This window comes from Halichoerus grypus, chromosome 6, assembly GCF_964656455.1.
Source record: "Halichoerus grypus chromosome 6, mHalGry1.hap1.1, whole genome shotgun sequence".
Classification (NCBI taxonomy): Eukaryota; Metazoa; Chordata; class Mammalia; order Carnivora; family Phocidae; genus Halichoerus; species Halichoerus grypus.
Window position 1 is genome coordinate 138,946,983 of NC_135717.1, and position 25,854 is coordinate 138,972,836.

The window sequence follows — 25,854 nt, forward strand, 5'->3', positions numbered from 1 at the left end:
TGTGTCTGTTTTTGTGCCAGTATCATACTGTTTTGATTACTACAGCTTTGTAGTAGATCTTGAAATCTGGAATTGTGATACTTCCAGCTTTGTTTTTTTCTTTTCTTTTCTTTTTTTTTAAGATTTATTTATTTATTTATTTGACAGAGAGAGTGGGAACGCAAGCATGAAGAGTGGGAAAGGGAGAAGGAGACTTCCCGCCTAGCAGGGAGCCCGATGGGGGGCTTGATCCCAGGATGCTGGGAGCATGATCTGAGCTGAAGGCAGATGCTCAACAACTGAGCCACTCAGGCGCCCCCAGCTTCGTTTTTCTTTTTCAAGATTGTTTTGGCTATTCAGGATCTTTTGTTGTTCCAAACAAATTTTAGTATTACTTGTTCTAGTTATGTGAAAAATGCTGTTGATACTTTGATAGGGATTGTATTAAATGTGTAGATTGCTTTGGGTAGTATGGACATTTTAACAATATTTATTCTTTCAATCCATGAGCATGGAATATCTTTCCAGTTGTTTGTGTCAATCTTCAAGTTCTTTGATCACTGTTTCATAGTTTTCAGAGTACAGGTCTTTTACCTCCTTGGTTAAGTTTATTCCTAGGTATTTAATATTTTTGGTGCCATTGTAAATGGGATTGTTTTCTTAATTTCTCTTTCTGTTGCTTCATTATTAGTGTATAGAAATGCAATGAATTGCTGTATATTGGTTTTGTTTTTTCTGACCTTACCGAATTCATTTATCAGTTCTGGTAGTTTTTTGGTTGAGTCTTTAGGGTTTTCTATATATAGTATCATGTCAATTGCGAATAGTGAAAGTCTCATTTCTTTGTTCTCAATTCAGATGCCTTTTATTCCTTTTTGTTGTCTGATTGCTGTGGTTAGGACTTCCAGTATGATGTTGATTAAAAGTGGTGAGAGTGGACATCTTCTTCCTGATCTTAGGAGGAAAGCTTTAAGTTTTTCACCATTGAGTATGATGTGGGCTTTTCATATATGGCCTTTATTATGTTGTGGTATGTTCCCTTAAGACTACTTTGTTAGGGTATTGTCATCTTTTAAAATACCTTTGGGTAGATGAGAAATTATAAACCTTGGTTTACATTAGCATTTTCCTAATATTAATGAGGGTGTTTACTTTTTTATGTTTGTTGGCCATTTGTACATCCTCTTTTTTTCTCACTTTTTATTTTGAAATAATGTCAGATTCACAAAAAGTGGTGGGAGAAAAAGGATAGGGAGGTTTTATGTACCTAGTTTCTCCGAGTGGTAACATTGTGTATTACTATAATATAGTATCAAAGCCAGGAAATTGACATTGTTACAATTAGGAGAATTCACTCATATTTTGCCAGCTTTATATACATTCATTTATGTGTGTGTATAATAATCTTATTGCATGTATAGATTCATGTAACCACCTCCAGAATCAAGATAGAATTATTCTATTACTACAAGGCTTCCTTACACTAACTCTTTTAGACATACCTTTTCTCCCCATCTTTAACCCACAGCAACCACTAATCTATTTTCTATGTCTGTTATTTTTTCTTTTTTTGGAACACCTATTCAAATATTTTTGTCTGTTTTCTGTCTTTTCTTTGTTTTTTGGATGTAGTTATAGGCATAACAAGTATCTTTTCCTACTCTGTTGCATTTATATTTTCTTACTGGTGTAATCTGATGAATAAAAGTTCCTCATTTTAATATTATTTTAGTTATCATCTTTTTCTTTTTGTTTAGTGCTTTTGACCTCTTGTTTCTCTTTCTTCAGATTATAAAAGTATTCTCCTTGTCTTGTCACAGGTAGATTCACAGTCCACTTGGAATTGATTACTGATATGAAGTAGAGGTCAATTTTTTTTTTTTTTTTTTTTTTTTTTTTTTTACCTACATGGCTATCTAATTGAGCCAGAACTCTATTGAAAAACGTTTTTCCCATGACTTTGTAAACCCAACATTGTAGTGAATCAAGTGACCCATATGTGTTAAGAGTTTGTTTCTGGGCTTTTTGTGTCCATGGTTAACTTGTCTATCCCTTTCACCAGTTATATACCATTGTATTTATTGTTGGTTTATGTTTCTTAACATCTGACAGAGAAAATAGTTACAATTTGTTCTTCATAAATGTATTGGATTTTAATGGTATTTTGCTTTACCATATATATTTTAGAAGCATCTTCTGAAGTTATAAAAAAAAAAAACTGGGAAGTTTGATTGATAATACACTGAGTCTATAAATTTTTTAGGCAAGAATTGGCATTTTTGCAGTATTAAATCTTACAGTTTGTGAATATAGCATAATTATTTAGATTTTTATTTTTTGATGTTTTATTGCTTTATCATAAAGTTCTTACCATCTTTTATGAGATCTCTTCCTAGATATTTGATACTTTTAATGCCACTGTAAATAGTATATTTTTAAAGTTTCATCTTTTTGAATGTTTGCTCCTGTTATAAAGGAATATAAAGGGATGTTATATATTGATTTTGTGTCCAGGAAACTTGCTAACTCAATTATTAATTCTAGTAATTTATCTCTTGATTCTTTAATATTCTGTATACATCATCATAGCATTTATAAATAAAAGTTATATTTCTTCTCTTCCAGTGCTTATACTGCTTGCCTGCATCCCCCTCCCTCCCTTCATCTCTCTCTCTCTCATATTTTCTTATATTGCTGCATGGTAGGACTTTAAGTACAATATTGAATAGAATTTATATTAGCAGGTATTTATGTGCTGTTCCTGAGCAAATGGAAAGTCTTTAATTTTTTACCAATAAGTATGATGTTTGCTATGGATATTTTGTGGATATACTTTATCAGATAAAGGAAGATTATGAAAGTCCTTTTCTAGTCTTCCTTTTCCAAGAGTTTGTGCATGCATGTGCATGTGTGTGTGTGATGAATCAATGTTTAATTTGTCAAATTATATTTCTGCACCAATAGAGATGAACGTATCATTTTTCTTCCTTATTTTGTTAATGTGGTGAATTATACTGATTGATTTTCAAATCTTAAACCAATCTTTATTCCTGGCATAGCACCAATTTGGAATTCATGTATGATTCATTTTATATACTGCTGGATTCAGTTTGTTAATGTTCCTTTAGGATTTTTGCTTCTATGTCCATCAGTGAGATTGGCTTGTAATTTTCTGGATTTTAGCAAGCATCTTTAGTTTTCTTTACAAATTCTTTTATCTTCTCCTGTCCAAAATGCTTCTCTTGTGGTATTTGCTGTTTTAGCTAACATAATCCTCCCTGTGCTCATGCACCCTTGCATCACACACCCACACTCATGTCCAATCAATTAACAATTCCATCAACTACACCTCTTAAATACCACATTACTTAGTTTTGTCATTCTTTCCATCCCATCAACCCCTACGCTAGTTCAGGATACTATTGTCTCTCTTTGATTATTTAAGCAATCCCCATAAGGTTTTTCTGTCACAAGTTTTGTTCCTTCCCATTTATCTTCCATATTGCAATTAAGATGAACTTTTAAAACCACAAATTCTATTATGCTTCATTTCTTCTTACACATTTTCTGTGACTCCTCATTGAATTTCTGTGAGCTCCTCATATTAGCCCTGTGTTCCTTCATGCGCAAGCCTTGGCCCATGCTGTTTTCTTTGCTGATAACGTTCCCATTAATACACAAATTAAATATACCTCTGCAGCGTATCAGAGGACTTCAAGAAAGAGCATAGCTTGGCAAAATAATGGCTAGACAGGAGACAGTGTATGGAAAGGCAAAAAGGCAGTTCAGGAGCTGATTTTCAAACACTATCTACTTTATCATGTGTTTTATGCTTGACTTGGCTTGTTTTGTGGAACCTGGCGATGGTTTCTTAAAGGGAATACATCATGCTGAACCTTTGTGCTCAGCTCTGGATAGCACAGTTTATGAGTCATGTAAAAATTGAAACCTCTTAAGTAAATAACCAGAGTAATGAGGAATTGTTGTGGGTGCTAGGAATGGTTAATGTGGCCAAGGTGATACTTGAAGAATTATCAGATAAAAGAGGAAATTGAAAGTATTTTGTGTATATTGATGACTACAAGGATTTAAATAATTACAAATGTACAGAAGTATTTAGGAAGGCAGAATTTATGTCCAAATGAGGAAGAAATATCTAAAGACCAGAACTACTTTGGTATGGAAGGAACTGCCTCCCAAGATACTGTTTCCTCTTGTTTAATGTATTCAAGCGGTGGTTGGTCAATTATGTTTAGGGATTTTATATATTAGGGCAGTGCTTCCAAGACTCAGGTCATATCCAGACTAATTAAATCAGAGTCTCTTGGGATGGGACACAAGAATCAATAGTTTTTAAAGCTTCCCTGTGATTCCAAAATGCAGACAAGTTTGGGAAGCCCTACAGTAGAGGGAGGTTTCAACTTCTCAGTGCTTTTCCTGCATCAGGAGTGTCTTGAAGAAATGAAAAAAAAAAAAAATGCACATTTCCAAGCACAACCCTTTAGCTTCTACATTAGCTGTGTTGGGTGGACCCAAGGAGTCTCTATGATTAAGAGTATTCCCAGATTATTCCATTTTCTAGCAGGGTTTGGAAACCACTAGATTATATGACTTTTTTTTTTTTTTAAGAGAATGACTTATGCATTCATAATTCAACAAGGCAGCTGACAGACTCATTTATGAGATCCTTGTGGACAAAATATGCAATATGAATTGAGGCAACTATGTGGAGGACAAAGAATGGGATTTGGATTCAAAGGTGTCTGAATTCTAATTCTAGTCCTGTTACTTACTACTTATTTATTAAACTTAAAATATGCAGTTACCATCTCAAACTCATTTTAAAATAGACTAACAACCATTTTATAAATTCATTTTAAAATTTAAATAAAGTTATTTACGAAAACTGTAAGTCTAGCATCATGTCTATGTATATTGGACTCTTTTCTAAATTCTGTAGTTCTGTGAATACAGAAATTAATGACTGGATCTATGGAGCATATGCACATGTTTGATGAGTATATGTGTGTATTCTCTGTTGATTTTTAGCTCTGATTGCTGTGAATCCCTGGTTTTAATATTCTGCTTTAATACAGTTATTATATTTGGTATTTTAAAGGCCATAGGAGTAAAGAATAATGCCTTTCACTTGCTATTGCTTTTATGTGAAATATAATCCATGCCTAATTTTTTTTCTAAATTGCACATTTCAGATAAGAAGTTTTCATTAATTGTGCTATAAATGATGGGGGAGAATTAACTGTGTGCTTTTTTTTTTTAAATCACAGGTTTATGGGAACTGTATAATTATTTATTAAAATGGAAAACTGTGAAGAAAGAAAAAGATAGCAGTTGGCGTTAACATTCCTGGATGAATGTTTTGTTTTTGAGACATCGGCATTTAAAAATGATATGCCGATTTGGAAAGCCCCAGGAGTAAATTGCAAAATTCATCTTTTCCATTCAATCAATGGACTTTTTAATCATTCCATGGAGTTGATGAAGTTCGGAGATGGTGTGTGATTGGAAATGTGGCATGCCAGTGTTTTCCTAGTGATTGCATCTTGGATTAGTTTGCTGCTTTTTTGAAGAGATTCCATTTTGAAAAGCAAGAACCTAATGTGATGGATTTATCTTCAGAGATGAACAGACATGGGAAGAATCCAGTGAGTCACAAGCTAGAAGATCAGAAGAAGGTAATACAAATAAATTTCCTTTTGCTTGGTCTTTTTTGTTTATGCTTAGAATTTTGTAAATTGAAAATGAATGTGCTTTAGGAGATAAAATAACATACTATTTCATGGAAATAAATCCTGCCATATAGCCAAGGGTAGCTATGGGTCTGGATTTCATTACCAGTTGGTGGTTTTGTTTCTAAAGTCTTCTGAATTCATCCATCCAATGGGTTGGCAAAGGATTCTGTGGTGTTCTCTCACTCTTGACTTTTAGAAATTCTAGTGACTTGCTGGCCTGACCTCATGGAACAGTTTTCTGAGATCCAGGGTGAGATATGAGTCATGGGGCATTGCTGGAGTAATGGAGCAAGTTGGAGCTCTCCTAAAGGAGAACACCTGCCTTGCTGCCAGTAGAAGGTGTAGTTGGCATTTGAAATTCTCCAATTTCATGTCCTTGGGGTACATCAATGTAAGCCTTCTCGTTTTTACAGCTGGCCTGGAAAGAGAGTAATGAGGAAACTGTGAGGTTTGGTTTGACTCTTCATGTGTGATGTCGAAGGAACTAATAGAAAATATCAAAATAGGGCTGTGCTAGTATTTTTTTTAATGGGGTTAGAGAGGTTCTGAGTGAGAAGCTGGGAATTGAGTACTGAGGTTTACACTTAAACCTCATTTTTCTACCTTCTTAGACATTCTTACCTGCTAAACTGCTGTACGATAGTGAGAACCATCCAGAGAGTACTTATCAGAAGCGTCAAAGATGGTGCCCAGGAGAGGAATCCCACTCATAATGAAATATATTATCTTTTGTAGTGCTTTCATTGACTCCATTAGTACAGGAGAGGTGTGTGGGGACCCAGTAGCTGAGGCACAAAAGCAAGGAATAATGAGACAATAGAAAGGATATTTTTAGTTAGACCTGGATCTAAGGGGCATGATTAAAGTTTGTTTTTACATCTGTCATAAAAATTTGCTTACTAGTTATCTTGTACTCCCATGAGACAACTAGCTCTTTTGCAGTTTTGGAGGTAAGATGTTTAGAAGAGGTCATATAGACAATAGCTTGTTAATTTGCTCTGACATTTGGACCAGTGCTACTAGGAAAGGTGCTACAGTGATCCCTTTGCATGAATCCAGGCAAAAATGGGTGGGTTATTTATGTCCAGTTTGGTCCATTCACTGGGTTTAACTGCCGTATAAGTAAATCTTGGAAATACTAAGTATTGTAAAATCCAAGATGCCTGGAATCAATTTTGACTTCAATGTGGATATAAATTTCTGCACAAATAAATGTGTTACCAAGAATGCTGTTGGTGTTTCAAGTGGGTCAGCATTTTTTTTCTTCTGCTGATACTAAGGTGTTGATCCAAAAGAGATGGCGAGATCAGTTTCCATCCAAAGCATGCTCTGCAGTTTCTTAACTACTGAGGAGCGATTTAATCATTTTTCTCTATCTACATTTTAAAAATATCCTTAACTCTGATGGCTAATTCGCTTACTGTATTGGATTGGAGACAAGGAGAGTGGGTAATAGGTAAGCAATTAATATTACAGAATTCTGATTTTTGAAGGAAGTCCTTCTTTTCTGGCAGGGAAAAAAGTCCCTCTGCAGGTGCTATCATTTTCTTTCCTGAATAAAAGATATTTTCTGCAAACACATAAGGGATTGCAAGCTAGAGAATGGAATGAAATCATTCTGAAAATTCCTTGCATGGAACTTTAAACAATGATCCATAATGATGCTTAGTTTCCCAGGCCAGTTCACAAAGGACTGTTCAGCTCATACAGAATAGTAATAGAGTTTAGACAAATTATGGAGAGCCATGATTCTGTGGGAAAATTAAAAAGACCAGTGTGGTGGTGTTGGATGAGAGGATCCCCATTTCACTGTAGCCTCGCCTTCTAGTTGGTAGGGAGGTGGGGGAGGAAAGAGCATTTTCAATGAGCCATTATTAAGGGGAAATGGTATCCTAATGATTTCCTGGCTACCCAATTGGTGTGAGCATTCACACTGAGTAAGCCAGAACCTAAGATATTGATCGATCAATTGATTGGTACTTAAGATTCACATTTGCTAAGTGTCAGCAGGAATACCTAGTCTCAATGACAGTTTTGTGAGTTTGTAGTAAGGAGAAAGAGGAAATGTTAACATCATAAATCTTCGTTGACTAAGCTCTGGGCACAGCCCTGCCACCACACAATTACCAGTAGAGATTATAAGAGCATTCATGTAATTACTTCAAGTGTTTGTAGTCCTTCATGATGAATTAATTTAACAGGCACAAGTGTTCCACATCAGTAAAATAAAATGCATTTATTCCAACTCATGACTTAATCCAGAAGTGAAGCATCATTTTGGTGTTACTGAAAAATGTGTTCTTCTCACGGTGTTTGGCATATGGTAGCTATTTAAAGTAAGGTGAACTGAACTGATTTCAATACATGCTTCTGTTTTGAACAACGTACCACTGATTTTTGTTCAGTGTACGAATAGCTCACTAGCTTTTGTTCTTGACTTAAATTATATGAATTTGTACTTCGTATGCTCTACTGTTAGGATACTGAGCATATGAGTTTGTGAGTTTGTGTTCTACTGCAGTGAGTCGGTGAATATCAGGGAAGAGATAATTTATGGAGTGCTTACTATACAAGACACATGCTTGCTTGGTCCTTTCCAATTTATGAAGAAAGTGTATTTCTACAAAGATAAAAGGTGCTTTTTTACCTTTTCTATATCTCCTTAAGAGATTTGGTCCTGTAAAAATAATGATCAGTTTCTCAAAAATATATATACAATAAGAAGAATATATATACCATTATTCAAAACTAAAGAGTTCAAAAGTATGTGTGACTTCTTGGGCTTCTTCAAAATAATGCCCCATCACCGGACTAAGTCTGGAAAACATACTTGGAAGTTAAAAGGTATCATATCCACAAGTCCTATCTGAAGTACTCTTCATTATGGATAAACCAGAGATGTGGATCTTACAGGGCTTGAGAATACTTCTAAGAATCTCAAATCGACTTGGAATAGTGTAGGGCTAGGTGGAATTCAACTCATTTTTTGATTCCTGTGATTTTTATCAGTAGGATTTTTCAGTTAGGATTGGCCCATAATCCCTGCTTTTGGCATTCCATTTCTGCAATGTCCCAGATGGGAAAATTATCGTGGCATCTAAATAGAGCTCTTGCATGCCCATAATGAGGTGTTTTATTTTTGAAAACTTGACCTTTTGACCCATGTTTGCTCATTGATGCCAGTGAGTTTGGTATATTGCTTTCGACTAATTTCATTGCTTTGTGGGATTCTTTCTGCAAAAGCCCCTGGAACAGTGAAAGCCCAATAGGTACAAATGTCACTTCGGTTTAATTAATTGTGACCTTGAACTGAAAAGCAGAGCTCAGTAGATTTTACTGTCAGTCTAATTGCAGCAGTTTACAGCTCAGACAGCCCTGGGACACTGCTTTATTGCTCCATGAACATTTTGTGTATTAAACCAAAGCATTTGTCATAGTCAGCAGTTTACTAGGTACTGCTCAAAAGGGTAGCAGGACACACACTTTGAAATTATGACAACGAAATGCAGTACGTATTTACTAACCTATTGGAACGCTTTTGTTACTCTATTCTCTAAAGCAGAAAGGGATGACAATATTATCGCATATATGCAAAGATTTACATTCTTAGAAATGTCTAAGATTGATGTCATCATAGGTTTTCATTGCCTAAAATCATGTCTTTTACATGCTAGTTAGGCAGCATTATTTTCACACTGCCTTGCAAAAACCTCCAGATGAAGTCTAACACCTCATGTCTTCCTACGTGATGGCAATTATTTCAGAAGTAACACAGTCTGGGTGTAGTGAGCGAGAGAGTTTGAGATGTTGAAAACCATGTAAAATGAGAGAAGCGCTTGTGTTAATTAATAGAAAAGGGGGTGCTGATATGAAGAAAGCCTGCTGTTTTAAGGGCAGCCCCAGTGATATTGTGGACTTAACATCAAGGTTAGGTAGGGGGTTAGAAAAAGCATCATGTGCCAGTGACAATGAGGGCTTCCACAGTATCTCTCCACATAGACTAGTGTGGTTTGTTTGTTCTTCGGTTGACTTCATACGGAAGCGTGGTCCAGCTGCATGGCTGCATACAACTATGTGAGGCTACTCCAGGAACTTTACTACAAACCTTACTTGTGATTCCCAGTGCTTTAGAGAGTAAAAATAATTTATTAGTTTAAATCTAGCCTAATTCTTCTTTTAGTATTTTTCTTTTCAGTGTGCTGATACTTTTGGACTACGTTTGTTGCATATTCCTGCAGTGATGGTAAAATAGCATCATGTAAAACTTCAAAAAGTGTATTGGGATTATTGTCACTGGTGTTGAGAACTACTTGAAATTGTTTATGTTGGAAACTGATTAAAAATCTGTTTTCTTAAGAGAAAATATGAAGATAAATCACTCAAGGAGAGAAGGCTTAGGATAGATCCAGGGTTTCATTCTTTGATCTTCTTGAAGGATGGACTCATTAAATGGTGCTTTATTTTTTATGAATCTGCCTGACTTCTTTTTTGTTAGTGAGAGTTAGTGACTTCTTTTTTGTTTATGAGATATGTTAAAAGCACCTTAAGGGAGGATGAAGTTTCTGTAGCAAAGCCACACCATTTATTAATCACCTGATTGTGAAGCATGAGTGCTAATATGAGTGGATTATCTGGGGGTCTCAACAACATTGATTAGTCATCTGGTTACTGATTATCCAAACTTTTAATTTTTGAAATACATTGAGCAGCCATTCTGCAATGTTATATTGTATAAATCTGGAATCCATGTATAGACACAAATATGAATGTCATGTTCACAAAGAAACTAGTACTGGAATTGTGGCATACTGTGATACCACTTAAGATTGTCCCTAATTTCTCCCTCTGCCTCGTTGCCTCTTAAAAAAAAGGGTACTGCAAACAGCTGTTGGCCAGCCACTTTACCTGGAGTTCTCTAAGGATGAATTAGATAACGTGGCCTCTTTTTTTGCTGAGCAATGATTCTAGAAACTTCTCTCTCACAGATCTGAACTTGGATAGAACTTCTTTTAAAGCTTCTTCTCGCATGTCATAGGTGGTCCTCAAATAGACCTCTTCTGAAAGTTTATATGGCAACTTGCCTTTTTGGTCCTGGCAGCATACATTTTCAATGTCAACAGACTTGGGCTAATGAGAAGAACTGGAAATAGATAAAAGTGAATGCTCTATACCATGCTTAATGGTTCTACTCCTTTGTTCTAAACTAGACCATGTTCCATTTCCTGATTGGTGGATTTTAGATATCAACAGATGTAATGACTGCATAATCTTCATAGAAATAGATACAACAGGCAAGCCCAAGGTAGATGATACTTGAGTTGTGTGATACATGTTTTATGCATTTTGAAGGCAGAATTATATGTAAATTGTTATTATGGTTATTAGTTGTCATTAATTATGATCTCAATGATAACAATGACTATGAAGCTATAAGAGTCAATAAGTTTTAATTCCCATTTCTTCTTAAATCCTTTTTTCTGTCTTGGTATTAACATGTGAATTCTGACTCCATAAAGGAATGACTGAGACTAATTTTTTCTACTAAAATATATTAGAAAAATGTGACCATATGCAATGCAAAAAACTTGGAATACATTAATACAATTAGCTCTCACCTTTCTATGCATACATCATTTGATTTTTATATATTTATGTATAAATATTTATAATATTTATACACACACACACACAACTTTTTAAAGCAGATATTATAATACCATGTGGCCTGTTTAGAATGACCAATCATGTCATTGTCAGTTTCTCCTTAAGATTGTCTTCCTAAGAAGGCTGGGGCTTTTCTCCATTTTACCATATAAATATATACTTTTGAATATAACACAGTCATTTTAAATCAATAGTTTAACCATGTCTGGTTACCTCCTTTGAGGTTCCAGGTAAGTATAAAAGGGTGAACTGAGATTCCACAAACCTTACCCTGAGGTAGCTAAGTGGGCAAAACCCTGCGAATGCATGTAAAAATACCATTAAAAAGTGCTGAATGTCAAAATTGGGGGGAGGGGGAGAAAGACTTTTGCTCATTTCCAAAGGCCAAAGACTTGAGATTAATCACAAAATCAGAGTATACCTTGGTACCAGAACGGAGTGGGAAGCAAGAACCAGATGTGTAAGCAGAGAAGAGGAGTTGTGATGAGCCGGGAGTGGGCTGACATGCCTAAGGTGTTTCTAGGTACACCAGTCTGATTTAATGGCACTGGGACAGGGTGGACAGAATTTTTTGTGTTTTCCTTACACAGGGACTGACCAAATTTCTTCCAGACATGATATTCAGTGAATATGCCATGCCTGGGATGAGTTACATGAAACAAAGCAGATTTAATGATATGTTATAAAAGCAGTGGACATAAGAAATTGTGTAAATTTTATATGGAAATTTGGGGAAATTTTATGGTAAATAAGCAGAAAACCATCAAATCTTCAAAGTGTGTTCTGAGGAACAGCAACAGTCTTCTCTTCAGGGAATGTGTAAGAAATGCAAAGTCTCAGGCCCCCCCCCACCAAACCTACTGAATCAGAATGTGCTTTTTCACAAGATCCCCAGGTGATTCTCATGCACAGCAGTATGGGAGAAGCACCGCCCTAGAAATCATGCCTGAGAGCTCCTCAGTGGGATTAAGCTTTGGTTACCCACTGTTGGAATATGACGCCCTTTATTTTCTATCTTATGGTTCCTGTTTCCCTTCCTGACTTTCTCTCCTAGTATTTCCTGGAATCATCAGCTAAATAAACTACTTTCGCAGGAATCATTGTTTCAAGGTCTACTCTGGCAGAAACCTAAACTAAGACATTCTGTATCTAGAGTTCTAGAATCCATACTGTGTATTTGTTTCAATCAGTTAGTGTTGGACTCTATGTTAACACAGTTATTTGGAATTCAAGTTTTTCAAGAATTCTTCTATCTCTTTTATTCATTCCTGTTTTATTCTTGGATATCCCCAGTGCACACCCAGATAATAATATCAACACTTGTACAGTTCCACTCAATTAACAGGTGATCTGCTCGCAGGACCAATGCTGCCACCTCCCACTGCCACCCCATTGTCAATGGTCTCTGCAGCACAAATTGCAAATTGTCCCAAGAGGTCCCTGGAGGAGCTATGAGCACCTTTTCCCCATCTCTTACCTTCACCCTAGTCACTAAAAAACAAACAAAACACAATTATTGAATCTGGCGTGTGAAGTGGGTTTTTATGTGAAATCTTCCTATACATTCCTTTTTCCTCTATAGTTCCTTGCTGGAGAAGCTATATATACACAAAACCATGTCTAAATGGAGACGAAGGACTAGCATTATAAAAAGAGTATTCATAGAAATGTTCCTAAACTCTCCTAAAAGTAGATCTTCTCTGAGAAGCTGTAATGCCTTAGTTCCAGAAGCCAAATCTGTGTTTCCTAACTATCCTGAAAGCTGGAATCATTGCTCCAGTGAACAGACCTGAAAATACTAACCATGTTAGTTGTGTGGATGAAGATGGGCAGAAAACCTGCCCAAAGAGGAGGACCCTGTTAGTATTGTATGAGCAATACAATGGAAAAAAAAATGGTGATACCCATGATCTTATGTTTAGTAGGAAGAAACACTGCCCAATAATAAAACTTGGCTCAATATTTCACTCATGACCTCATCAGTCAGGCTAGCAATGTCTTTGGGAGGATCTACTAAAAAGTAGTGTAGTAAATAGTTAAGAGCAAAGGATCTAAAATAAGACTGCCTGAGTTTGATTCTTGGCTCTGGCACTTCCTCAAATTACTGAACTCCATCTTCTCCTAGTTTTCGCATTTGTGTTATTTTATAAAATGGGAGTATTGAAAAAACTTACATATATAGCATTTGGAGCAATGCCTCGCACCTCGAAAACACTCAATAACTGGTAGCTTTGGGGGGTGAACCAAAGAGTCGGGCATGGTTTCTCCTCTGTGGGCAGAGCCAGAATGTGCACTTAAGAGCAGAAGTGTTCCCCCCTTCTCATCCCTTGACTTCCTATGAGGTCCGGAAATGCTGGTGCTCAGTGACTTCCAGGTTAGCTCGCATCCCAGCAGCTCATGTTAGACTTCTCTCTACCATCTGCGTTTAACCATTTAAGCATTCCTAACATGAGGATCCCCACAGTGTGAAGGGCTTCTTTATTTGGGAGTGGAAACATCCCCACTCCCCCACGCCCCTCATGAAAATGTGGAAGTGTAACTAATCAGTCCTGGATTATCCATCCTAGCCTAAGGATAGAATTTCCCTGTGGGTCTGAGCATTCTTTCTTGACTTATATTAAACTTGGTGTTAGTGGTTCCTGTGAATCCAGGGCCTTAGCTTGCCTGTTATCTGGAGAGAGACAGAGGATAGTTGGTGCTCAGGATATTTCGTCTTGAAATATGGATATAAGATTAACCACATGTGACTAGAGTTCAACCCTAGAGCTAGTCAGAAGAAAAGTCTGTGAGTTCAAAGACTCCTCTTCTTCTTCTTCTTTTTTAAAGATTTTATTTATTTATTGGAGAGAGTGAACAAGTTAGAGAGAGAGAAAGAGAGCATGAATGGGGGAGGAGTAGAGGGAGAGGGAGAAGCAGACTCCCCACTGAGCAGGGAGCCCGATGTGGGACTCCATCCCAGGACCCTGGGATCATGGCCTGAGCCAAAGGCAAACGCTTAACTGACTGAGCCACCCAGGCATCCCAAAGACTTTATTTTTCTTAGGATGACAAGTTTGATAAACCAAAATGCTTTCTGGCCATAGCATATTGATAAATACAAAGTTATCCTTAACTCATGGTATGTTTTATTTATTTATTTATTTATTTTTTTTTTTAAGATTTTATTTATTTATTTGAGACAGAGAGAATGAGAGAGAGCACATGAGAGGGGGGAGGGTCAGAGGGAGAAGCAGGCTCCCTGCTGAGCAGGGAGCCCGATGCGGGACTCGATCCAAGGACTCCAGGATCATGACCTGAGCTGAAGGCAGTCGCTTAACCAACTGAGCCACCCAGGCGCCCCAACTCATGGTATGTTTTAAATAAAAATTTACTTTCTAAATCCTAAATATTTAGGATGAGTTTTCTTTCTATTTTCAAGAGGGTTAAAAGAACGTTGAACATGGGAAAAATTCTCAGTTGACATGACTTTATTTCTTTCATTTCCAACATGAGATTGAGAGCATAAAAATGTATATAACAAAGATATGTCATGAAGCAAATATGGTAAAATGTTAACTGTAGAGTTTAGTCATAGGTATATAGGTGTTTATTGTAAAATTCTTTAAACTTTTCTGTATGTTTGAAAATATGTATAAAATAATATGGAGGAATATATTAAGAAGAAGTGATGCTTCTTGGTATTTACATTCTAGTAGCTCATCTGTAGTTTTTGTGCCTTACTTTTCCTGAACTTGATTCTCCTCCTCAATGTAACTTAGGGATCAAGAGAGCTTATGGGATTTTAGAGGGAGACTGACTCAGGACTGCTATTACTAGTCTTTTAGCTGCACTGGGTAGTGTTCCAATTGGCCTGGGATCTTAAACAGTCTTTCTTACATGATATATATAGGAAATGCATTCACAATATTCAACCACTGACTTAAAAATCAATTATAGGATCCATCCCCATATGTATTGATTTTCCTTGACTTAAAAATAAATTTGGTATATTCATTCATGTGTATAAATTATAGAAGAGCACAATTATTGTGCTTCAGTTTGAATCTGGAGATGTCAGTTCCAAGCATTAACACAATAAAAGGAAATACCTTTTTATCATTTTTGGAATCATTTTCCATGATCATTTTTCATGTTTCAGGGGACTAGCTATTCTTTATAAATGTTTCCTGACACATATCACAGTAGACAGTGTAGTTGGTTAAAAATTATTAAAAATGTGCAACGTTACATTGCCTGTTTAGAAGCAATTCTTGTGAGTATTTTTGCATAATGGTAAAGTAGTTCCTTAGTGCCCAGTGGATGCACTTCTTGGCTAAGAATGTTCTACAGTATATATAGAAGGTTCTACATATTGCTTGCTGTCTTCCAGTTAACTAATTAGGTTTTTTTTTTTTTTTTTAAAGATTTTATTTATTTATTTATTTGAGAAAGAGAATGAGATAGAGCATGAGAGAGGGGAGGGTCAGAGGGAGAAGCAGACTCCCCGCTGAGCAGGGAGCCCGATGCGGGACTCGATCCCGGGACTCCAGGATCATGACCTGAGCCGAAGGCAGTCGCTCAACCAACTGAGCCACCCAGGCGCCCCAACTAATTAGGTTTTGATAAGTCACTGTTTGAGAGGCAGAGATGGAGGTTAGTGGATTCAGGTTAGTATTGCTGCTCTTACTTGTATTATATATTGCACTGCAGCGTAATATTTTGTTCGAAGATGGAAATTATCAATCTAAGAATCAAACACAGATTTAAAAGGTATGATGTTTTGGCTGACTTCAGTGTATATTTATGTATTTATGGAGTGCCTACTAATGCTCCATGGTAGATACCAGTAATACACTTGACTGTATTATAATGTTAGCTGCATTACTGATGAGTGCATCCATTTGTATCCATCACCTTCCCCTTGCATAACAAAGTGGGTTGGGCTTCTAACTAATAGTTGAGTAGCAAGCAATCTGTAGTTTACAAAGCACTTGTCCTTGCATTTCTTTCCAACCTCACAACACAGTCAAATTGTGGGTCCAATACTTTTTATGTTCATTTTAGTGATGAACTTGTCTTAGACGAGAGAACTCACCAGGTTGCATCTTTCTATTTTGCTCAATGGTCTATGATTTTTTTTTTAATTTATCTACCTATGTTTAACGTGTTTTCTATGTGTATGGAAATTATTTCTTTCTTAACATCTCATATATTAATGTATTATTAAAAATCTGTTTGAAAGATATAAATCTATGGAAGACTTTCTAGTTTTTCTGTTAAACTTTTATGCTACATGAGTCTGAGTATAATATACTTTTTTAAGCAAATAGTTTTCTTTTCTTTTTTTAAAGCAAATGTTTTTCAAGAGCTCTCTCCCAGATTACTTTGAAAAGATGTGAAAAATGAGAGCCCAGATTTGGGAAACTGCAGTTCTTTGTTGGCATTCAACCTGGTTTGGTCACATTCGACTTGTCACGTTTGGGTACTTACATTCAAGGTTCTCCATCTATCTTATTAAAGGTGACGGATTGCATTAAATCACATTAGGAAGCTTCATTTAATTGTTAGCAAAATATGTTGTAAGGAACACAGGTCACATTTAAATTTGATAGGCTACACAGAAAAAAATCATTGCCAGTCCACACAGGTAGGGCCACACTCCATCTCAGCTTCTCTGTTTTGCCAGCTCATCAGCCACCAGACAACCCACAGAGCTTGGCTCCCTGATCTCCTGGCTGTGCCAGTGACACATGTGAGTACACGCTGGTATGTAAGCCACTGTGCTGTCCTGTAGGGAGGCAGGATGTTCTGTTGGACCACATTCACATTCAGAATTTGCTCACCATGGTGGAAATGAATGGAAAGTGGGGTCTGTCCCAGAGATCAGATTGCTAGCCATTTTAAGGCATGTCCACATCATTTTTGAGGGAATGTTAAAAAATAAAATAAGATGGATATGTGCCCATCGTTGGACCTAATTTATAGGACGTTTGGTTGATCTAATGCAAAATGAAGATGAGAATAGTGTTCTATATAAAGAGCCCTTTTGACTTTCTACGTTAATAAATATCTTTAAACAGTCTACAAGTATCACATTTTCCTAAGGTGTGTTTTTGCACATGCTAATAACTCTAAGGTATTAATTCAAATGGGCACATTTAGTTCTGAGGCAAGGTTGCCCCTCAAGAATATGACTGAAAGCACATGAATTCTCCTGCTTACTTTTCACATTTTGCTGCTGGTAGTTAATTTTATACTTTTCTGTTGTTGTTGTTAACATTAGCTGTTCTTTGAAACTCTTACTGGCTGCTTGATGAAACAACATTGTTAGGTGCAATGTAGTACTTTTACTTCATGCTATCTCAGTAAGAAGGGCTTCTATCTTTTAACGGTTGCTGGTATTGGCAAATCGTAGTGCTTGCAAATAACAGATAAACAACACCTTGTAGAGACTTGTTACTCTCTAATTAACACTGGGAAAGGATTTAGGGTTAAACCTGAAAAACAACATAATGTCTTTGTCTGCTTTGCTTTGTAAAATATTTTTATATAATCATGAACTGATGCAGTGATTTCCACATTGCTTTGGGGGAAAAGTATAATAAAAGTTAAAAAAAAATGTGCCTTCACATTTCAGCCCCACTTCCCATTTTAGAAATGTCTTTCATCTCCATTATCAGGTACCAAATTAGTGTTCCAGCTAAGTATATGATACTAAGAGGATTCATGGATATAACAGTGATTTTCTTTTTGATGCATCCAGATTTACCACTTGCCTTCCGAAAACCCTCCAATGACTTTCTAGTGCATTTTGAGTACAATCTGAACTCTTTGACATGGCCCATAGGGCCCTGCATAATCTAATTCCCTTTCTCCCTCCAACTTTGTTTCCTGCCACCTTGTCTCTCCCTCATTCTGTACAAGGCATGTTGGTGATCTGTCCGTACGTTCTTTGAACAACCAAGGGATTTCTCCTTTGCAGGCCTTCAAATTGCTCTTTCTGCCTGAAGTATCCATTGCTCTATTTTTTGCGTGAATGACCTCTCATCATTCAGGTATAGGGTATTAATGTAATTTACTCCAGAAAGTGCTTCCCCAGCCACTCCATCATTGTGTTCTGTTGATTTTCTTTCTAGTAATCCTTTCAATGTGTCCTATTACCCGTGGAACTGCTTGTTTGTTTACAGTCTGCCTCTATGAGGCTAAGGACTCTGTCTGTCTTGGTCAACATTGTGTCGGAAGCCTTGTGTGTGGTATAAACTCAAGAACTGTTGCTTTGGAACAAAGAAAAAAAATCCATGTGAATCCATAAACAACCATTTATTCCACAAAGGTTTAATGAGTACTGGCCAGATTGGGGTGTACTTTTTGATAAAAAGCTAAAGAAGAAAGATATAACCCCCATCTTACTCCCATGGAGTTCTCAGGCTAGTAAATCATTAAATAAGAAAATGGGAAAACTTTTACCTTTTTGGTTGGAGTAAATTCTTATGAGGATTCTCTGCCCAAACATACCCTTGGAGCTTTATTTCTCTCTCTGAGGGAAGAGTGGAATTTTCTTTTTGAAAGATTTATTTATTTATTTGAGAGAGAGGGAGAGGAGAGAGCGCACAGTGGGGGAGGAGCAGAGGGAGAGGGAGAATCTCAAGCAGACTCTGTGCTGAGTGCAAAGCCGATTCGGGGATTGATCCCATGACCCTGAGATTATGACCTGCACTGAAATCAAGAGTCAGACGCTTAACTGACGGTGCCATCCAGGCGCCCCAAGAGTGGAATTTTCAAAGCATGACCATCTGTGCAGCCTCCTTTATTTCCCACTGACTCTCTGAAGCATTTCTGCTCTAAGAAGGTGAGAGAAATGACAGGTTTAAAAGTTTAACCACTTTCATTACAAATCATCTAGCTATTTATGAATTAATCCATGGTATTTTGTAAGTAGAAGAGATCGCATCTCTTAGAATTTAAGATTGTTGGATACTGACTGATCCAGGTATTTCTGTGATATTTGGACCATCTCTAAGCAGTATCAAAAATGAAGGCTAACATTATTATACATGTAAGGTTTGATTGTTTTTACTCACAAATAGAGGGTAAAAGGATGGTCTAATTTTAAGTTCTGAATTGAGTGTAAGTGCCCTCACCTATCATCTTAGCACAGACACTAATATCAACTTCTTGAGTAGTATTCCAGAATTCTGATCGTAGAGTTGAAAGTGGAGAAGGGCAGGGTCAGTCCTACTTACCCATCCAAATAGAGATAAACCCGTCTCATCAGTCCATGCCATTGTTTTTTGCTGCCAGATGGTGCTGACAGGTGTTTCTTTATAGCCTAACTGGTAATGGCCACCTAGTGCTGGTTCAGGATGTTCTCTGACAGAATATGATCCTGCTTCCTAGGACTAAGCTGGACTGTATTTTTGCCACTGTACCTGTAGTATTCAGTGTTCCTTCTTTTCAGGTAAGATACATACCCACCTCCCAGGCACCAGGGACACTGCATCAGATCTGTTTCCAGGGTCTTTATTCTCCAGGCATTTACCCCTAGACATCATTTTTGACTATGATTTTTCTTTTTTACCAACAAACACAATGTGCTTGATTATATACCCTTTACCTGGGTAGTTGGCTTCTCCTAAAACTTCCTTGGACCCTAGAGTCCGTTTCAATTACTCCAAGGTAATTTCCAGCAACTCACGTGCTAGGGAAGAGAAAACACAAATATGAAAACTAAACTAATATATTTCCGTAATGAGCCATGCTACTGTATAAAGTACATTAGTCAATAGATGTGTTGATTTCCTTACCTCTGTAGTATTAAGCATGTCCATTCTCAGAAACTTTCTGTAATATTATAATTTATACTGACCACCAGCTAGCTTCTTGTACATGAAGTCTTATTCTGTTAAGTCTGATTAATATCATTTGGCCAAAAGTATTAAGATTCTTTCCTTGAAGAAAAAACTTTATTTTTGGTAGTTAGGAGAGCACTTTCCTGGATAAGAAAATATAATTAGCCCTTTATATGCTTGTTTTATATGGCTAGATTCTTTCCAATATTCAGAAAGACTGGGAGTCCATTAGCACACACTGTTGTTTTATTTTTTTCTCAAAGATAATGGGCTTTTCATACTCTTGTTTACAAACATAATTAAAAATAGGCTTTTGTGGAGAGGAACTTAATTCTAATAGAATGTTGATTAACTGAAGTGTTATTTAGTTTTTTTAAAAAATCTTAGAGAGCACCTGATATAAATTTAGGATTATTCTAAGAGAAAGTAAAGCTAGAGCAGCTACTACAAAGTAGAAAACAGAACTTAAAAAATACTCGAATGCTCTGTCTGTGCTTTCTGATACAATATCCACGAGGCACTGTAGCTATTACAATTTAAATTAATAAAAATTAAATAAAGAATTCAGTTCTACAGTTTCAACAACCATGTTTCAAGTGCTCAATCTTTACATGTGACTGGTGGCTCCCATGTTGGAAAGCACATTTACATTATTATAGCAAGTTCTATTGGACATTGCTACTGAAATACTGTCCTGGTTAGAATGCAATGTGGAATGGGAAGTTAGGGGAATCAAAGTCAGGGTTACAACAATGAAAGGCAGAAGAACAAGAGCAGTCATGGAAGGTGTTTTGTTTTCTTTTTAGTGCACAAAATTGGAATGGGAAGCCATCATTGTTCCATGATAAAGGGGACAATAACCTTTTTGCCTGCCACTAATTTAGTAGAATAAAGTGTTTGAAAAGATCTTAAAACTCCGTTAGACCAATTACCAAGTTAGTATTTAAAATGTTTATATTGCTTATTTTTGCTTACCTGGAATAATCCAAAGCACCTTACTTTAAGAAGCAATATACATTGAGCAATGAGTGGGATAATCAGTTTTGCATTATATATATTAAAAAAAAATTTGAGTTGTCATAAGCTATTATCCATAATAAATTAGTTGATAATAAACTTTCACTACTGAACCAACATGAAGACTTTCCAAAAATGCTTTCCATGATCTCGTGGGGAACTAAATGCTGTTTCAAATCTTAGAACATGATAGGGTTGTCAGACAACAAATGAGTATCAGGGCAAAAGTACTGAGGTCAGAAAGAATCTTAGAATACTTGCAAAAATACATGTAATATTCCTTATCATTTTAGCAAATGATTTAACGTCGTGTTTGTATCCATTTATATTGTAGTTCAACTTATTTGTCATATATTTTTTATTGTCTTCTTGCCAAATGGTAAGATCCACAAAGCCATATGTTTCCTAAGCTTCTCTTGGACAGAAATTTTACTAAAGCTAGAACAAGTAAAATATTACCCAGTCAGCAAGGACATCATTAGTTAAATTTGTGTTCTAGGTGGTGTTGTTCCAAAATAGGTATCATGGAAGCCCATTTTCCATGAGGTCGTATCAGATCACTTTTGGTACAAAATGTAAAACCAAAGGTGCCCCAGAAAAGTTTGATGAAGCTATTATATTCATTAAAAATGAAAGAATATCATGGAGTTTAAATAATGACACAAATAAGATACACGAATACTTAATTTACCAGGAATGTTAAATCTTAGTAGACTGCATTTTGTGTTCCATGTAGTAGTTACAGAATAATAAAGCCAAAAAGAACCTTAGAGATCACATAGTTCACTCTGAAGTTGAGAAATCTGAGGCCCAGAGTGGCCACGTGACTTTTTCAAGTTCACACTGCTGAATGATGTCAGAACTGTGATCAAAGACACATATATAATAGCTTCAATTCCATTAGTTGATTTTATTTTTTTGAGTTGACTTGAATTTTTTAAGGATCTATTTATTAGAGAGAGAGAGAGCATGAGCAGGAGAAGGAGAAGGAGAGGGAGAGAGAATCTCAAGCAGACTCTGCTCTGAGCGCGGAGCCCAATGTGAGGCTTGATCTCATGACCATGGGATTACGACCTGAGCAGAAACCCAGAGCAGACACTTAACTGACTGTACCACCCAGGTGCCCCTCATTTAATTTTTTTTTTTTAAATCAGGCAGTCCATTATAATATTTAACAGCTTATAATTCCCATTTTTAAAACATAAATTTATATATACCAATGATTCCCAAATTTAACACTTTCTCAGAGAAGCTTGTCTTAATGTTATGAGCCAATACATGTGTACTGTTACCTTGGACTAGTGATAGGATAGGAACAACCCAGTAGTGCACTTGAATGGAGCTTCATTTGCCATCTCCTTGCCAATTTCAGACACTGATGTTCACACCCCACCTTGTGTTGTAGTTCCTCATGGATACCTTTGTTGGTGACTGCAAGTACTCAGGCACTTTAAGTCCCAGGCCTTAAGCATCTCTGTATCCCTAGTGCTTAGCATCAGGCCTAGTGAAGACTCTGTGTTTGTTGAATGAATGAATGAATGTTCATAATCTTCTATCCTATAAAGATCTTATTTTGGTAAGTACCTATAAAAGTAATTCAAATGAAAAATATAGGCCTGAAACTTAAAAATACCCCTTTTCCCTCTTTTTCTAAAAGAAAAATTATAATTCTAACACAGCATTGCTTTTTGTTTGATGAGAAAAACAAAATTAGGTAACTTTGATTCGTTTTTTAAAAAAAATTTTCCCCCCAAATTTTAAATCCCTTTTGGAATAGAGTTATAGCTGGTTCTCTGGACACTGAGCAGTAGGAGATGAAGGCAGTGGGCTGTAAGTTAGCACTAGGTATAGCAAAGTAGAACCTAGGGATGACTGGTAGGAGCAAGCTAAAGAGACTGGCCAGCTGGGGAATATCCCAGAGCGTTAAGTAAAGACAGGACAGCATCCAGGAATCTGAGTTTCTCAAGGTGGTATAGGAGCATCAAGCCCCATCAAAGCCAAGCAGCCCAGATTAACTGAGGCTGGAGATAAAGTATCTAAATACTGAAACAAAGATTGCATTAGGAAGAAACTTTATAATTTTTCCCCTGTAGGAAGATCTTGGTAGCATGAAATAGTAGGAAAAACATAGGCCTTGAAAAGAGGCAGACAGTAGTTCAAATTCTGGCTCCCTCACTTAATAGATCTGTGAATTTAGTTCAGTAACTTAATCATAGTGAGCCTCAGCTTTCCCCATCTGCAAAATGGGTTTGTAAAGTTAGTTTCCCTTTCCAGAACATCACCTGCTCAGAGACTACTAGTCAACAAGCACTCTCTTATATAGGGAAAATGTGGATGCTCTTTTAAAATCACTTTTATTATTTTTATTTTGTAGATGACAAAAGTAACACTATGTTCCAACAAATATATTGGACATCGTCTTAGCAAAAAGCTGAAAAGTACACTTTCTTAAAAGAAAATTTGCAAATAATATTTGTCCATGCTTGGATCAACAGGGTATATAAGTGCGTATGATGTGTGTGTGCTTATTGTATTGTCCATCACGTATGATTAATAGATATGGTACATACTACACAGACACAGACACATTCACACATACACTCTATAGGTATCCAGTTGGGAATATCTGAAAATGACAGGTTAATTTACAATCAGGGAAATGTCATATGTAACAAAACTCTACTGATTGAAGACCTGAAAGTATTAACTTTTATTGGGGTTATAGTTCAAAAGAAAATTAAAATTTTACTCTTCTTAGAAATCATGTTCCAGTGTTCTTATGGAGAGAACCTACTCTTGTTCCTGTTTTTGGACTCTTGTGACACTTCGTTGAGTGGCATGTAGGATGGTGAGAGATTGCTGCTGCTACAGTCCTGTAATTATAGGAGAGGGTAATTGTCCATGGGCCACTGAGAAGGGCCACAAATGGAGAATGGAGTTTTAACATAGTTGACCAGTTTGGACTTTACCATCAAAGCATATAAAGTCCCTTGCTGAAGACTTAGCTTAAAACAATTTATTTTTTACATAGAACCAATGTGAAGAACCACAATAGAGGACATCTTAAATTGACCCTGAATTTAGTCATCCACCACATATGTTTTACAAAAAATAGAGGTTAAAGACATGGGCTCTGGACAGGCTGGGTCTAAACACCAGTTCTGCTCTTTCCTAGCTGCATCAACCTGGTCAGGTGGCTTAGTCTTGTTGTGCTTTAGTTTCCTCATCTGCAAAATAGGGACAATAATAGCCTTTCTTCCTAGGGTTGTTGAGAACATTAAGGGAGATATCTCACACAAGCTTGGAAAAGAGTAAGCATTTAGTAAAGATTAGATACACTGGCTACTATAATCCCTGAATGATAGAAGACTAAAACAGTCTTAAAGCTCTCCAGAGAAGAAAAAGCTGGCTAGGTATGGAGCAGTTGCTGGAATTACTGGAAGAGGTTGCGTACCCAAATCTGCATTTGGCACGTTAGGTCAGGTGAAGGCAGAACATGCACAGCTGGACGAGGGATCGTGGATGGTTCATCAGTCATGGGGTAAGCTCCTGGCCTTCCTTTTGCTTGGGCCCTCCATGATTAAGATGAGAAGACTCAACAGCAGATTCCTAGCGGGAGGAATGATGTTCAGATCCCACCCTTGTGGTTTGAATTATTTATATCAGTGTGCTCATTCATGGAGATTGATCGTCAAGGGATTATATATAGAAGCTTATATGGAATTTGTGAATAGGCACAGAATTTTTCGGTGATTAGCAACATGTTGCAGAGTCCTATAGACCTGTGTATGATTGTCAAGATTATTCCATCTTTTCCATGTGGTCATAGCTCCTTTAGCCTCAGTTTATTCATCTGAAAGATGGGGGACATAGCATTAGGTGGTTATGATAATAACGGTGATAAGCCATGTTAAGTCCCATTGTACAAAGCTCACTGCTCATTAAAATCACTATCTTCTTAACAAAATCCCTCAATGAATTATTTTCAATTTGAAACCTTATTTCTTAAAAGGAAAGTGATGTTTAAAAATCTGTTACTTCCATCCATCTCAAGCACTTTGAGAGATATTTGTCTATTTTATTAATTCCTGTGGACAATGCATCTGCCGGATATATCCTATCTGTCGGATTTCCTTGTAGGTTCCTTATGTAATTATTTTGTGCAAACTCCAAAGTTGAAGGTATTTCTGAAAGATGTATAAAATATACATACAGTCAGTAGTGTTAAGCTCTACACAGATGGAAGAAGCTGGTGCTTGGAGAATAACTAGCTTTTTGAACCAGCCCATATAGATAACTTGAGTGATCGGGAAGCCTTATACTTGATCGGTCCTATTCAGTTGTGTCAGTTGATTTCAAAACAATTTAAATATATAGCAAATTATTCTAGATTTGCCTATCTAAAACTGAGTGCACCAGGAGGCAATCCTATATGAATATAAAAATATATGCATATATATGTATATATATGAGCTTGGGTTTATGTATGTATATTATATGTGTTTATGTATGTGTGTGTTTATAGATATATGTATCTCAGTGTATTCATATGTGTATAAGTGCACTATCATATTTGGTATGAATGCTAACTAATAAGAAAGTCTACCCAATTT

General features: G+C 36.5%; 1 protein-coding gene across 8 annotated transcripts in view; it reads left to right on the forward strand.

Annotated features, from left to right (window-relative positions):
* The window catches only part of NAV3 (neuron navigator 3), a 799,918-nt gene that overhangs the window by 214,360 nt on the left and 559,704 nt on the right, over positions 1-25,854 (forward strand). For all 8 annotated transcript variants that reach the window (XM_078076338.1, XM_078076339.1, XM_078076337.1 and 5 more), the window contains one exon: positions 5,268-5,675. In XM_078076338.1, coding sequence (XP_077932464.1) covers positions 5,604-5,675 — 72 coding nt within the window. In that variant the 5' untranslated portion in view covers positions 5,268-5,603. The remainder of the gene's footprint in view (positions 1-5,267; positions 5,676-25,854) is intronic.